Source organism: Diceros bicornis, chromosome 5 (assembly GCF_020826845.1).
Source record: "Diceros bicornis minor isolate mBicDic1 chromosome 5, mDicBic1.mat.cur, whole genome shotgun sequence".
Classification (NCBI taxonomy): domain Eukaryota; kingdom Metazoa; phylum Chordata; class Mammalia; order Perissodactyla; family Rhinocerotidae; genus Diceros; species Diceros bicornis.
Genome location: NC_080744.1, coordinates 29,714,600 through 29,731,511, shown reverse-complemented (window position 1 = coordinate 29,731,511; position 16,912 = coordinate 29,714,600). Strand labels below are relative to the sequence as shown.

The 16,912-nt window shown below is 36.3% G+C and overlaps 1 protein-coding gene and 1 long non-coding RNA gene across 2 annotated transcripts in view; one reads left to right on the top strand and one right to left on the bottom strand.

Moving 5' to 3' along the window:
- The window catches only part of LOC131405885 (uncharacterized), a 103,528-nt gene extending 91,795 nt beyond the window's left edge, over positions 1 to 11,733 (top strand). Inside the window, exon 5 of the long non-coding RNA XR_009220031.1 lies at positions 11,650 to 11,733. This is a non-coding gene — a long non-coding RNA (uncharacterized LOC131405885). The remainder of the gene's footprint in view (positions 1 to 11,649) is intronic.
- Positions 11,734 to 15,024: 3,291 nt separating this feature from the next.
- LOC131405877 (olfactory receptor 4K1) lies at positions 15,025 to 16,241 on the bottom strand. Its single transcript, XM_058541117.1, has one exon. It carries the CDS (start codon positions 16,174 to 16,176, stop codon positions 15,247 to 15,249), a length of 930 nt encoding a protein of 309 aa, XP_058397100.1. The 5' UTR covers positions 16,177 to 16,241; the 3' UTR covers positions 15,025 to 15,246.
- Positions 16,242 to 16,912: the final 671 nt, after the last annotated feature.

Sequence of the window (16,912 nt, the reverse complement as noted above, 5' to 3'; positions counted from 1 at the left end):
AAACCCCAAACTAAAACTAAATATTTGAAATAAGAAAACTTAGAAATGTTCTACTTCTGCTGCCTTCTTTGAAGGCAAGACAGAATTTAATTCAGCCAATATATCTAGAACCTGGTGGTAAATAAGAGCTAACTTTCTCTAATTGAATTTTTTATACCAGTTAATTTGCATGGAAATGAACAAAACTAGACCTGACAAAATTAGATTCCTTCTTGCACAGTTGGGCAAGGAATACATTTAACAATTGTGGGCCTATGTAATGGTGGGGGGAGAAAGTGCAGAAAATGGCTTTGATCCTCACCTTCTGAAACAGGACATTTGGATTTTCTTCTTTATATGGACTTTTAGAATATGGTATGCACTGGATAAACTCATTCTCTCCTATCTAAAGCCAATTCTATTATCCTAAGTCTAGAGTCCTTTCATTTTCTCTGTCTTGAGTACTTGGCTTTCTTAATGTATCCACTCTCAACTATAAACTTATCTCTTCTCGTTTAAACCCAAAGTTCTTGAGAGAGATACTTGCATCATCGTCCCCATTTCATTACCTCCCATTCACTTCTCTTGCTGTTTTGCTTTTTCTCCAGTTGTTCCCTTTTATACCCTTATCTGTTCCATGCACCTGTGGGCTGATCTCCACGGACTACATTATCAGGGATTTTTTGCCTCTGGCTTTTATTGAGATTGGAGAGTGGAAGAAACTGGCAGGAGATTAGAGAGAAGAAGGAGAGAGAAATCTGGATATTTCTTCACTTCTCCTCCCTGCCACATCACTAAAATTCTGGCAGTAATTATATCCTTGACTACTCAGTGTCTTGTGGTCTCTTCATGGCTCCAGCTCTCACCAGTTTCCATTCCCTTCTCTTGTCCCTTGGCTAAGGGTGGTAAAGTTTCCTGCTGCTGGTCCCTGGATGCCTCATTTAATTCTGCCAAGACTGTTATAGATAGTTGCTCCTTATACTCAAAATCTCTGCCAAAAGTGCTTTCTGTTTCCTTCTTTGACTTCACTAACACACTTACGGACCCATACTTTTTTTTTTTTTTTTAATTTTTTGTTTATTGCAGTAATATTGGTTTATAACATTGTAAAAATTTCAGGTGTACATCATTAAACTTCTATTTCTGCATAGATTATATCATGTTCACCACCAAAATACTAATTACAACCCATCACCACACACATGTACCCAATTATCCCTTTCACCCCCCCTCCCTCCCCCCTTCCCCTCTGGTAACCACCAATTCAATCTCTGTCTCTATGTGTTTGTTTATTGTTGTTATTATCTACTACTTAATGAAGGAAATCATACGGTATTTGACCTTCTCCTTCTGACTTATTTCACTTTGCATTATACCCTCAATGTCCATGCACGTTGTCATAAATGGCTGGATTTCATCGTTTCTTATGGCTGAGTATTATTCCATTGTGTATATATACTACAGCTTCTTTATCCATTCGTCCCTTGATGGGCACTTAGGTTGCTTCCAAGTCTTGGCTATTGTGAATAACACTGCAATGAACACAAGGGTGCATGTTCCTTTACAAATTGGTGTTTTCAAGTTCTTTGGATAAATACCCAACAGTGGAATAGCTGGATCATATGGTAGTTCTATCCTTGATTTTCTGAGGCATCTCCATACTGTTTTCCATAGTGGCTGCACCAGTTTGCACTCCCACCAGCAGTGTATGAGAGTTCCCTTTTCTCCACATCCTCTCCAACACATGTTGTTTCCTGTCTTGTTAATTATAGTCATTCCTGCGGGCGTGAGGTGATATCTCATTGTAGTTTTGATTTGCATTTCCCTGATAATTAGTGATTTTGAACATCTTTTCATGTGTCTGTTGGCCATCTGTATATCTTCTTTGGAGAAATGTCTGTTCAGGTCTTTTGCCCATTTTTTAATTAGGTTGGTAGTTTTTTTGTTGTTGAGATGCATGAGTTCTTTATATATTTTGGAGATTAAGCCCTTATCAGATGTATGGTTTGCAAATATCTTCTCCCAATTGTTAGGTTGTCTTTTCGTTTTGTTGATGGTTTCCTTTGCTGTGCAGAAGCTTTTTAGTTTCATGTAGTCCCATTTGTTTATTTTTTCTATTGTTTCTCTTGCCCGGTCAGACATGGTGTTTGAAAAGATGTTGCTAAGACTGATGTCGAAGAGTGTACTGCCTATGTTTTCTTCTAGAAGTTTCACGGTTTCAGGTCTTACATTCAAGTCTTTACTCCATTTGGAGTTAATTTTTGTGTATGGTGTAAGGTAAGGGTCTACTTTCATTTTTTTGCATGTGGCTGTCCAGTTTTCCCAACACCATTTATTGAAGAGACTTTCTTTTCCCCATTGTATGTTCTTGGCTCCTTTGTCAAAGATTAGCTGTCCATAGATGTGTGGGTTTATTTCTGGGCTTTCGATTCTATTCCATTGATCTGTGTGTCTGTTTTTGTGCCAGTACCATGCTGTTGTGGTTACTATAGCTTTGTAGAATATTTTGCAATCAGGGAGTGTGATACCTCCAGCTTTGTTCTTTTTTCTCAGGATTCCTTTAGTTCTTCGGGGTCTTTTGTTGTTCCATATAAATTTTAGGATTCTTTGTTCTATTTCTGTGAGAAATGTTGTTGGAACTTTGAGAGGGATTGCATTGAATCTATAGATGGCTTTAGGAAGTATGGACATCTTAACTATCTTAATTCTTCCAATCCAAGAGCATGAAACATCTTTCCATTTCTTTGTGTCTTCTTCAATTTCTTTCAGCAATGTTTTATAGTTTTTTTTTTTTTTATTGATGTTTTAATGGTTTCTAACATTGTGAAATTTTGGGTTGTACATTTTTGTTTGTCCATCACCCCATATATGACTCCCTTCACCCCTTGTGCCCACCCCCCACCCCCACTTCCCAGGTAACCACAGTCCAGTTTTCTCTGTCCATGTGTTGGTTTATATTCCACATATGAGTGAGATCATACAGTGTTTGTCTTTCTCTTTCTGGCTTATTTCACTTAACATAATACGCTCCAGGCCCATCCATGTTGTTGCAAATGGGACGATTTTGTTTTTTTTTATGGCTGAGTAGTATTCCATTGTATATATATACCACATTTTCTTAATCCAATCGTCAGTCGAGGGACACTTAGGTTGCTTCCACTTCTTGGCTATGGTGAATAATGCTGCAATGAACATAGGGGTGCATAAGCCTCTTTGGATTGTTGATTTCAGGTGCGTTGGATAGATTCCCAGTAGTGGGATGGCTGGATCATAGGGCATCTCTATTTTTAATTCTTTGAGGAATCTCCATACCGTTTTCCATAGAGGCTGCACCAATTTGCATTCCCACCAGCTGTGTATGAGTGTTCCTGTTTCTCCACATCCTCTCCAACATTTGTTGTTTTTTGTCTTGGTGATTATAGCCATTCTAACGGGCGTGAGGTGGTATCTTAGTGTTGTTTTGATTTGCATTTCCCTGATGATTAGTGATGTTGAGCATCTTTTCATGTGCCTATTGGCCATCTGTATATCTTCCTTGGAGAAGTGTCTGTTCATTTCCTCTGCCCATTTTTTGATCGGGTTGTTTGTTTTTTTGTTGTTCAATTGTGTGTGTTCTTTATATATTATGGAGATCAACCCCTGGTCAGATGTATGTTTTGCAAATATTCTCTCCCAGCTGGTTGGTTGTTTGTTCATCTTGATTCTGGTTTCATTTGTCTTATAAAAGCTCTTTAGTCTGATAAAGTCCCACTTGTTTATTTTTTCTTTAGTTTCCCTAGTCTGGGTAGGCATGTCATCCGAAAAGATTCCTTTAAACCCAATGTCAAATAGTGTGTTGCCTATATTTTCTTCTATGAGTTTTATAGTTTCAGGTCTCACCTTCAGGTCTTTGATCCATTTTGAGTTAATTTTTGTGAATGGCGATAGCACATGGTCCACTTTCATTCTTTTGCATGTGGCTGTCCAGTTTTCCCAACACCATTTATTGAAGAGACTTTCCTTTCTCCATTGCATGTTCTTAGCACCTTTGTCAAAAATTAGCTGTCCGTATATGTGTGGTTTTATTTCTGGGCTTTCAATTCTGTTCCATTGATCTGTGTGTCTGTTTTTGTACCAGTACCATGCTGTTTTGATTACTATTGCTTTGTAGTATGTTTTGAAGTCAGGAATTGTGATGCCTCCTGCTTTGTTCTTTTTCTTTAGGATTTCTTTAGCTATTCGGGGTCTTTTGTTGCCCCATATAAATTTTAGTATTCTTTTTTCTATTTCTGTGAAGAATGTCATTGGGATTCTGATTGGGATTGCATTGAATCTGTAGATTGCTTTAGGTAATATAGACATTTTAACTATGTTTATTCTTCCAATCCACGTGCATGGGATATCTTTCCATTTCTTTATGTCATCGTGGATTTCCCTCAATAATGTCTTGTAGTTCTCATTGTATAGGTCCTTCACCTCCTTGGTAAGATTTATTCCTAGGTATTTTATTCTTTTTGATGCAATTGTAAATGGTATTATCTTTTTGAGCTCTCTTTCTGTTAGTTCATTATTAGCATATAGAAATGCAACTGATTTTTGTAGATTGATTTTGTACCCTGCAACTTTGCTGTAGTTGTTGATTGTTTCTAACAGTTTTCCAACAGATTCTTTAGGGTTTTCTATATATACAATCATGTCATCTGCAAATAGTGAGAGTTTCACTTCTTCGTTACCTATTTGGATTCCTTTTATTCCTTTTTCTTGCCTAATTGCTCTGGCCAAAACCTCCAGTACTATGTTGAACAGGAGTGGTGAGAGTGGGCAGCCCTGCTTCGTTCCTGTTCTCAGAGGAATGGCTTTCAGTCTTTCCCCGTTGAGTATGATGTTAGCTGTGGGTTTGTCATATATGGCCTTTATTATGTTGAGGTACTTTCCTTCTATTCCCATTTTATTGAGAGTTTTTATCATAAATGGATGTTGTATCTTGTCAAATGCCTTCTTTGCGTCTATTGAGACGATCATGTGGTTTTTATTCTTTGTTTTGTTGATGTGATGTATCACGTTGATTGATTTGCGGATGTTGAACCATCCCTGCGTCTCTGGTATAAATCCCACTTGATCATGGTGTATGATCTTTTTAATGTATTGTTGTATTTGGTTTGCCAATATTTTGTTGAGGATTTTTGCATCAATGTTCATCAGCGATATTGGCCTGTAATTTTCTTTCTTTGTATTGTCTTTGTCTTGTTTTGGTATCAGGGTGATGTTGGCCTCATAGAATGATTCAGGAAGTGTTCCATCTTCCTCTATTTTTTGGAATAGTTTGAGGAGGATGGGTATTAAATCTTCTTTGAATGTTTGGTAAAATTCACTGGAGAAGCCATCTGGTACTGGACTTTTATTTTTTGGGAGGTTTTTGATTACTATTTCAATCTCTTTACTTGTGATTGGTCTATTCAGATTCTCCATTTCTTCTTGGTTCAATTTTGGGAGGTTGTATAAGTCTAAGAATTTATCCATTTCTTCTAGATTGTCCAATTTGTTGGCATATAATTTCTCATAGTATTCTCTTATAATTCTCTGTATTTCCATGGTATCCATTGTAATTTCTCCTCTTTCATTTCTAATTTTATTTACTTGAGCCTTTTCTCTTTTTTTCTTAGTTAGCCTGGCTAAGGGTTTGTCTATTTTGTTTATCTTCTCGAAGAACCAACTCTTTGTTTCATTAATCCTTTCTACTGTTTTTTGGTCTCAATATCATTTATTTCTGCTTTGATTTTTATTATTTCTCTCCTTCTGCTGGCTTTGGGCTTTGTTTGTTCTTCTTTTTCTAGTTCTGTTAGGTGTAATTTCAGGTTGCCTATTAGGGCTTTTTCTTGTTTGTTAAGGTGGGCTTATATCGCTATGAGTTTCCCTCTCAGGACCGCTTTTGCTGCATCCCATATGGTTTGATATGGCATGTTATCATTTTCGTTTGTTTCCAGATAGTTTTTGATTTCTCCTTTAATTTCATCAATGATCCATTGGTTGTTCAGTAGCATGTTGTTTAATCTCCACATTTTTGTCACTTTCCCAGTTTTTTTTTCCTGGTTCATTTCCAGTTTCATAGCCTTATGGTCTGAAAAGATGCTTGTTATGATTTCAATCTTCTTAAATTTATTGAGGCTTGCTTTGTTTCCCAACATATGGTCTATCCTAGAGAATGTTCCATGCGCGCTTGAGAAGAATATGTAGTCAGCTGTTTTTCGGTGGAGTGCTCTGTATATGTCTACTAGGTCCATCTCGTCCAGTTTTTCATTTAAGTCTAATATTTCTTTATTAACTTTTTGTCTGGATGATCTATCCATTGCTGTAAGTGGGGTGTTAAGATCCCCTACTATTATTGTGTTGTTGTTGATTTCTCCTTTTAGGTTTGTTAATAGTTGTTTTATGTACATTGGTGCTCCTATGTTGGGTGCATATATATTTATAAGTGATATGTCTTCTTGATGGAGTGTCCCTTTTATCATTATATATTTCCTTTCTTTGTCTTTCTTAACCTGTTTTATCTTGAAGTCTACTTTGTCTGATATGAGTATGGCAACACCTGCTTTCTTTTGTTTGCCATTAGCTTGGAGTATTGTCTTCCATCCTTTCACTCTGAGCCTGTGCTTGTCTTTAGTGCTAAGATGTGTTTCCTGAAGGCAGCATATTGTTGGGTCTTGCTTTTTAATCCATCCTGCCACTCTGTATCTTTTGATTGGAGAGTTCAATCCATTTACATTTAGGGTAATTATTGAAATATGAGGGCTGAATTTTGCTGTTTTGTCACTTATTTTCTGGTTCTTTTGCATTTCCTTTGTTTCTTGTCCCATTTGTTTTGGACTGCCAATTCAGTTTGGTTGTTCTGTCTTATGGTTCTTCTAGTTTTCTCTTTGTTTATCATATGTGGTTTTAATTTGATTATTTGTTTAGTGGTTACCTTGAGGTTTGGGCAAAAAATCTTCTGTATGAGATAGTCCATTATCTGATAGCCTCCTATTTCCTTATACTAAGTCAATTCAGTCACTTTCCTCTTCCCCTTCTAAGTTGCTCTTGTTATACCTTATTCTATCTTGTGTTGTGGCTGTGTGTTTACAGTGATGAGGTTAAATTTATTTTTGGTGAATTTCTTCCTTTGATCTTTGAGTTTAGTATTTAAGTGGTTGCTAACCTATTCCGGTAAAGATCTACTATTTCTCTGATTTTGTCTACCTACTTTTCTCCTTACTCCAAGCTTTGTGTTCCCTTTCTCTTCTTTTTTTCAGGCCTGAGGGCCTTCTTGAGTATTTCTTGTAGTGGGGGTCTCGTGGCCATGAACTCCCTTAGCTTTTGTTTATCTGGGAGAGTTACGATTTCTCCATCATATTTGAAGGATATTTTTGCTGGATAGAGTATTCTTGGCTGAAAGTTTTTGTCTTTTATTATTTTGAATATATCATTCCAGTCTCTTTTAGCCTGAAAAGTTTCTGTTGAGAAATCCGCTGAGAGCCTGATGAGAGTTCCTTTGTACGTTATTTTTTGTTTTTGTCTAGCTGCCCTTAATATTGTTTCTTTGTCGTTGACCCTGGCTAGCCTTACCACTAGGTGTCGTGGTGAAGGCCTTTGTCTGTTAATATATATAGGCGTCCTGCTGGCTTCGCTTACTGGTATTTCCTGCTCCTTCCCCAGATTTGGGAAATTTTCAGCTATTATTTCCTTGAATAGGCTCTCTGTTCCTCTTTCCCGCTCCTCTCCCTCAGGAATACCTATAATTCTTATGTTACATTTTCTAATAGAGTCCGATATTTCTCGGAGTCTTTCTTCATTTCTTTTTAGTCTTAGTTCTCTCTCTTCTTCCATCTGGAGTATATCTGTATTCCTATCCTCTAAAGTACTAATTCTTTCCTCCATATTGTCAGCTCTGTTCTTTAAAGATTCCAGATTCTCCTTTATCTCCTCCATTGTGTTCTTCATCTCCATCAGCACTGATAGGTTTTTCTTTATGATTTCAATCTCTTTTGTGAAGAAACTCCTAATCTCATTTAATTGTTTGTCTGTGTTGTCTCGTATTTCGTTGAGTGTTTTTATGATAGCTATTTTGAAATCTCTGTCATTTAGTTTATGGATTTCTGTGTCTTCAGGGTTGATTTCTGGGTGCTTGTCATTTTGTTTCTGGTCTGGTGATTTCATATATTTTTGCATTGTGGTTCCTGTGTTGGTTTTGATTTTCCTCATCCTGGAAGTCTCTGGTTGCAATTTCCACCTGCCGCCACTGTCTGGTGGTAAAGGGCTGTGTAGTCTAAGCCCCCTGCGCTCTGCCCCAGTTTTTCTGCTGCGATCCGCAGTTTTGTTTTGTTTTGTTTTGTTTTGTTTTTTTTCCCCACTGCGATCCACGGGTCCAGTCCAGTTTGTTCAGGTCTACCTCAGATCGCTAGATCTGGTCGAGCTGCAGACTCCAGGTTGCGGGGAGGGGGGAGCTCTCTCTTTTGCTCTCTGGGTCCCTGACGTGGGAGGCTTCTCATTTGCCCCTCTTTATCCGCTCTCTGGGGTGCTCAGATGTTGATGGTAGCCCTGTGGCTCCTCTGAGCCCTCTGTGCGGGAGTTTCCCACTGGCTGAGAGAGACCGAAGAGCTACAGTTTCCTGCCGAGGGCCGCCCCTCCCCCCTCTCTGGGAGCCGTGCGGACCGGATCGCTGATCTGATGGGGGAGGGAGCAGAGTTCTCCTTACCTCTCCCCACTTCCTCCGGGGGCCCAGCACGTTCCCCTCTCAGATGTGCGGCAGTGTGGATCCCTCTGCTCTAGCTTTTCACTGTCTGGGATTCCGTTGTTGGTCTGTGGCTGTTGCTTTTATTGTATCTTGTGGGGGAAGAATTCATGGGAAAGCTCACTCCACCATGATGCTGACGTCACTCTCCTGTTTTATAGTTTTCGGTATACAAATCTTTCACCTCTTTGGTTAAGTTTATTCCTAAGTATTTCACTCTTTTTGTTGCAATTGTAAATGGAATGGTATTCTTAATTTCTGCTACTTCGTTGTTAGTATACAGAAATGCAACAGATTTTTGTATGTTGATTTTGTATCCTGCAACTTTACCATATTCGTTTATTACTTCTAAAAGTTTTCTGGTGGATTCTTTAGGGTTTTCTATATATAAAATCATGTCATCTGCAAATAGTGACAGTTTCACTTCTTCCTTTCCAATTTGGATCCCTTTTATTTCTTTCTCTTGCCTGATTGCTCTGGCTAGGACTTTCAGTACTATGTTAAATAGGAGTGGTGAGAGTGGGCATCCTTGTCTGATTCCTGTTCTTAGAGGGATAGTTTTCAGTTTTTCACCATTGAGGATAATATTAGCTGTGGGTTTGTCATATATGGTCTTTATTATGTTGAGGTACTTTCCTTCTATCCCCATTTTATTCAGAGTTTTTATCATAAATGGATGCTGTATCTTGTCAAATGCTTTCTCTGCATCTATTGAGATGATCATGTGATTTTTATTCTTCATTTTATTAATGTTGTGTATTACGTTGATTGATTTGTGAATGTTAAACCATTCCTGCATCCCTGGAATAAATCCCACTTGATCATGGTGTATAATCTTTTTAACGTATTGTTGTATGCGATTTGCTAGTATTTTGTTGAGGATTTTTGCATCGATGTTCATCAGTGATATTCGCCTATAATTTTCTTTTTTTGTGTTGTCCTTGTCTGGTTTTGGTATCAGGGTAATGTCAGCTTCGTAGAATGAGTTAGGGAGCTTCCCCCCCTCCTCAATTTTTTGGAAGAGTTTGAGAAGGCTAGGTATTAAGTCTTCTTTGAATGTTTGGTAGAATTCACCAGGGAAGCCGTCTGGTATCGACCCATTCTAATCTGATCTTGGACTTCGTCATTCAATTAGAACCACATCCATTTACCTCTTGTTTTAGCTGCCTGCTCAAAACTCACAAAAAAGTGGCCTGCCATGATATTTCACTAAGTAAAAAGCCTCTGATCTTAGGAGGAATTATATCATTCCCTTGAGAGAAGAAGGTGCTAAATGTAGTTATGATTTTTAATAGCATGTTTTCTCTCTACTATATATCCAATTACCAACTGGGCATCACCACTTCATATCCATTATGTATAATACTTAACTCATCATCTTCCATATATTTGACACAGAGTGAATGTTTAAACAATTAATGAATGAACTCCCCTTGGAGTATGTATCTTCTTGCTGGTTCCCAGGGAAGAAATCTAAGATCCAACTTGATTGTCCCTTACCTTCAAATGCCACCAATCAAGAAGGCTTACCTTTAAATATCTCTGAATATGTTCAATTCTCTGCCCAACCTTATCTTCCTTTGCAAGCATCCAATTTCTATCCTAAAAGTCAGCATCCTTCACCAGATTCTTTAATATTTCCAGAGATAATTTATGTATATATAAGTAAATACATAAGTGTAATATATCTTATACATTTATGTCACTAAACACAAATGGTAGCATGCTCTGCACATTTTTGTGCATGCTGATTTTTTCATATGTGAATACTTTGTGGGGATACTTCCTATTAGTCCATAAAGAACTCCCTAATTCTTTTTTTTTTTTGTCTTAAAAAATAATTTATTATGTCTCAGAGTTTCTGTGCATTAGGAATTCAGTAGTGGTTTGGCTGATCAGCTCAAACTTGGGGTATCTCATTCTCATTAGGCTACAGTCATTGAAGGCTTGACTGGAGTTGGACAATACACTTCTATGGCCGGCAGTTGGTGCTGGAAGTTGGAGGGAGGCCTTGGTTCCTCTCTATAGACTTGCTTGAGTGTCATCATGGCACAGCAACTGACAACCCCCCAGAGCGAGCAGTTCAAGAGAGCAAAGCTTTTTATGACCAAGCCTCAGAAATACCACATAGTCACTGTCACCATATTCTTTTGGACACTCAAGCCAGCTCTAATTTAGCGTGGAAGGGACAACACAAAGGCATGAAAGCCAGGATGTTAGGATCATTGGAGGCTGGCTACCACAATTGCAATATTTAGTTTTGGCAAGAATGGGAGGAAATAGGTGCCCTCATATGCTATTGCTGGGTGTGTAAATTGGTGTACCTCATTTAGAGGGTGATTTGATAGTAGTTAGTAAGATTTAAAAGGCACATATCTTTGCTAATATTCTACGTAAAAAATATGTATAAGGATGTTCACTGAAGCAGTGTTTGCAATAGCAAAAAAAAGGAAAAACCTACATATCTGCAAATAAGGGAATGGATAAATTATTGAATACTGTGGATGAGTTAAAAAGATGTGACAAATCTATGACTGACCATGGAAATATTCCTAAGACAAACTGTTATGAAAACAAGCAGAAAGAAATACACCTCCAGTTACATAAGGAAAAACCAAACACACGGAAACTGATTTTATATGTGTGCATATATGAACGAATATGAAAATTCACAGGAAATCTCGAAAGATACATGTGAAAATTTTAGCAGTTACTTTTGAAAATGGTGTAGGGAGTGGAAAGTGGAGGCATCACTTTTGCTTTATAATATTCTGTCTTGTTTGACTTTTTAACAAAATGGCTTTAATAATTTGAACATTTAAAATTGGTAACTAATGGACTTAGAGTGACAACCCAAAGTGTGCTCTTATAGTGAAGAATATTAGATTTTGTGGCTAGAATTTATGAATTTTATTTTTATCTTTCAGAGGCCCTTTCTGGCTATGGATTTCTAATTGCTGCTGCAATTTTATTGATCTCCAAGCAAGTCTTTAGAAAATTAAGAGAAGAGAGCCAAGTCTGTTTTTAGTTGCGGTGTTGTAATGACTAGGAAATGGCTATTAGACATACAGGTGTTAAAATACTGACTCCCACTTAGCCTCCAAGTTTCAGCATCTATAAAATGGGGATAAGATACACTACCTACCACACAGTGCTACTATGATCAAATGTGACACTGAAAGTCATTGACGCTTATCACATATTCAAAAAGCCTCCATTATTAATTTAGATTCACTCTAAATTTCTTATCAGGAATAAAGCATTGTTTGCTCAATATAGAGGATGTGACTGATTACATGTGAAGTGGAATAAAACCAATCATGACTTGCGTTGGTTTATTGTTATTCTTCCTCCCAGAGTATTTAAAGAAGGGACACTACTTGGATCAGAGCTATTGGCTTATGACAGTGTACTTGCTCAGACTATAAAGTCAAAACTCGTTTTGTTGTGTTGTAGAGGAAAAAAAAATGTTTGAATTATTACACAAGTACAAAGCAGCCTCATCTAGAGTAATCTATTCACAAAATAAATTAAATGTATTCTCCAGAAAATCTTAACTATAGAGTTAGAAAAATCATTGGTTCTAACATCAATTGCACATTGAACATTCCTATCAAAGTATCTATATTAATGAAACACCTACTAAAACAGCAACCCACACACAGGTATACAATTCTATAACCCTGCAACTTGCTGGAAGGAAAGACTGAGAGGTATAAATGAATCTTGCCTCTGTCACTAATTGATTGAGTTGTTCTAGCAGGTTGTTTATATTCTTTGCGCTTAAATTTACTCAGTGAAAAGTGAGGAGTCTGGGTTAAATTATCTCTAACAACACTTCCCGCCCTAAAGTCCATGATAAAGTGTTCTCTAGCCCTCCCTTAATCAGGGCTCTTCTTTTCCTTGTAAGTTAATTGAAGCATCAAGCTTTGATTCAATCAAAGCCTGGTCCTAATTATTTTTTAACAGATGTACAACATTCTGTTTTATGGATGTATGAATAATATATTTCAGGAGTCTACACTGACGGACATTTAGGTTCTCATAGTTAGATTTTTTGATCAATATCTTGATCTTCAAATCAACACTTACAATAAATACTATGTACATATTTTGTTTTACACATGTGTGGGTATATCTGTAGGATAAAGTACTAGAAGCATAATTATCAATTCAAAGTTTTAAAATTTTAATAGATATTGAAAATTTCCCTCTTTTTTTCCTACCAATTTAGAGATTTATCAAGAACATTTGACGTTTCCTGTTTCATCAAAAAAATCTTATCAACACAGTGACTATTGGACTTTTGGATCTTTGCCAATCATGTAGATGAACAAAGAAATCTCGCTGTACTTATACTTGCATTTTCTTACATGCTTACATTTAACATTTACTCATATGTTCAAGAGTCACTTGCATTAATAATAAACTGCTTATTCATACACTTTGTTAATTTTTCTACTAGTTTGTTGGGCATTTACTCATTGACTTGTTGCTCTTTACGAACTAAATAAAAAACAGAATTGTTTAACAGAAAATAGAAATCATGCAATTGTCATCACATTGGATTCAGTAGATCTAAGTTAGTAGCTATGTGCATAGATATTACTTCTGCGTGCTAAGTGCTAGTGTAAGCAATTCTTTATTTTATCATTGACTCTTGCTCTTTACAAACTAAAGATATTACTCCTGCAGATAATACTGCTTTTCAGCTAGTTTTTCTTTTGACTTTATTTGTGATGGGCTTAAAAAAAAAAAAAACCTCTATGGAAGATTATGTAGTCAGATTTATCAATCTTTTTATTTTTTTTTAACTTTGTGACTTGTGGATTTTTTGTCAAACTTAATGTGCTAGTTTATGGCCATGCCTGACCAGTACAATTCAAATAAACCTAACGGTGAAGTAAGAATTAAAAAGTGGAAGAAGATATCACTGGCAATATAAAGAAGTGATCAAATCAAATAGCCACTCATAAATTCTTATTTCCCTCATCCTCCTTCTGCTGCTCTCCTTCCCTCACCCTCCATTTTCCCCTTGTGCCCGCTACCCCTCCTCTTCTGCAGTATGAGACTACTGAGGATCAAAGCAGTGAAATGACTTGATTTTTCAGGGGTGCTATCAACACCTCTCCATTTTCACCAGCAAGGCAGAGTTAAAAGGAAAAAATACTACCAATAATATCATGACTGCCTTAATGTTTATTGTATATTTAAAATGTTTTCAGCACCATATAAAAATGTATAAAAGGTAGTTAAGTTTAAAAGTTCTTTATTATGTTTGACATTGTACAAATGAAACTGACCAAAAATCTGAAGTTTCAAGAGACCTTAGCTAAGTAGTATCATGGTTCAAAAATAGGATATGTCTATATCTAAAACTCAGCTTGTGATAGGACTTAAAATGCAGAATTAATATCTGTGCACATAGCTACTAACTTATGTCTTATAGTACAATTAAAATACTGAATCCAGAATGATGACAATCGCAGGCTTTCTATTTTCTGTTAAGCGATTATTTTTTTCATTTTGACTAGCAAATGAAACAATAATTAATAGATTTTTAAAAATCTTTACTATCAGATTAAATGAATTTAAATTTCTCTTTTCTGTTTTCCAGAAAATATGGAAGAATAGATTTCGTCCTCAATTGCAAATAATTTTTGTCACTTTGTGCATTTGTATGTTTAGGTATATATGGAATTAACTTTTTCTCTGAATTTAAATGTGCAACATCTGCCATATTGGAAAACAATTTCAAATATATTTGCAATTTTCTATGAATAAGGTAGAATTCATTATAACCAATTTATCCTACTTAAAAATAAGTAGACTTGGAAAATAGATGTTTATGCTGCCGATAGCACCAAATATCTAGAAAAAGTTTTGTAATAAGTAGAAATGCATATCAAATAATCTAAAAAGAAAACAGAAAAAATTTACTGCAACATAGAAATAGGTAAAATTATAAATAGCCAATTGTTTAACAACAGATTACAAATAACCAAATTATTCAATACACAAGCAAAAGATAAGCTAACAAATGAATATTAATGAGGTGAAATCCATATTGTAAAACACAAGATTTTCTTTCTACTATGTCAATATTATGGATAAAAGTTATGAATAAGTTGAGTGAAGATGTCAAAAACTCAATTTCCTCATTTTGATTGCAAGGTATAAAAATATCATGTGATCAGTTGGAGAGAATCATAAGTTTAGGAACATGAATAGCATTTTAGGTAGACTAGAATCTCTAAATACTTTATAAAAATTTCAAAGGATTACTAAATGTTTTCCAGAGAATTTGTACTTTAGTATTATAAACAATAAAATATTGGTTAAAGTTATATTTAAATATTACACAAGGAACTGATTTTATGCAATTCCCTTGCACTTAGGACATAAATCCATTCTGTAATTCAATAAACCACATCATTAGCAAAAATAATTGGCCTGATGCTGTGATCCAGTGGAGGTTCTTCATTCCTATTCAGGATTATGTTCCCTCGTGGTGATCCCTAGTTTCACCAGGAGTTCACACGACGGTTTCTCAACTTTCGCATGGTTGATTTAACATCTTGATTCCTCAGAGAGTAGATGATGGGGTTCAACAAGGGTGTACAAACAGTGTAGAACACAGAAAGGAACTTATCCACAGAAAGTCTGCTAAAAGGCCATATATAGAAATAAATGCAAGGCCCAAAGAAAAGAATCACCACTGTGATGTGAGCAGTTAAAGTAGAAAGCGCCTTGGCTGACCCACTGGAGGACCGGCGTCGGACAGTGATCAAAATGATGGCATAGGAAATAACTAAAGCCAGAAAACAGCTCAATGATATCAGGCCACTGTTAGTTAGGGTCATAATTTCCATTTCATAAGTATCCATGCAAGCCAGCTCTATCACCAGAGGAAGGTCACAAAAGAAGCTGTCTACCTCATTGGGGCCACAGAATGGCAGGTCCACTGTGAAAGCCAAGTGGCTCACAGAATGAAGAATACCCACAGCCCAGGAAATAAACACAAAAATTATACATAGTCTCCGATTCATAATTGTGCTGTAGTGCAGGGGCTTACAGATGGCTATAAACCTGTCATATGCCATGGCTACGAGCAACATCATCTCACTCCCTACAAAACTATGAAGAAGGAATATCTGGGCCATGCAGCCCTCAAAAGTGATAGTCTTATGCTCAACAAAAAAGTCCACAAGCATCTTGGGGGTGGCAAAGTTGGATTGGCAGATATCAATGAAAGAGAGGTTGCTGAGCAGGAAGTACATGGGAGAGTTCAAATGGGAGTCAGAGGAAATGATAACAATAATCATGATGTTGCCCAGCACTGATGTCACATACACTGCAGAGAAGAGGGCAAAAAAGAAAAACTGAAGAGCCCAAGAATTAGAGAGTCCCAGAAGCACAAACTCAGACATCACTGATTCATTTGTGTGAGCCATGTATCCAGTCTACGGCTACCTGAATAAAAGAAAATAAGGATAATGTCATAATGAGTGGAACTGTATCTTGTATATTTACAAAAGAAATATGATAAGCTTTCAACTAAAAGTCAGTTTAATTTAATGGACTATGTAAATAATCAATTTACAATATTTAACACCTATGACTGTTGTGGAAAGTGGGAGAAGGTTGAAAACAGAGCATTAGACGTGGATCCTATCATAATTAGGCATGTAATATCCAGATATTAAAAAATAAGAATGTAAAATAAAAAATAAGCAAATATAAGTGACACATTAATATCACAAATATTACCAAGGTGAAAGAAATTATGCCAAATGGTAAGTTAAAGTGTCATGAAATATTATTTGCTTGATGAATATTTGAATAATGAAATATTGTTAGTATTATTTAAACTAAATCTTTTTTAAAGTTTAGAATTTGCTAGGCAAAACTGAAAGAAAAGGCTATTTCAGGCAAGGAGAATAACAGGAATACAGATACAAAGGTAAAAATATGAAAAACATATTCAGGGATCCGTGAGTTGAGTGTCCTGGGTGGAGGAAGGCGTGATGAGGAAGAATAAAAATGAAGTTGGGAATGGTAGACCAAGAGCTAATTGTGGATGCAGTTTGCCTTGTATGCAAGGCTGAGTAAACTAGATTAATGCTCGTGAAATTGAGAAACATAAAGGGCTTGACAGTGTTTTAAGCTTAATAGAAGCAATTTGCAATA

Bases quoted from the DNA above. Each gene is read 5' to 3' on its own strand.
- LOC131405877 (XM_058541117.1), bottom strand. From the start codon at position 16,176: ATGGCTCACACAAATGAATCAGTGATGTCTGAGTTTGTGCTTCTGGGA.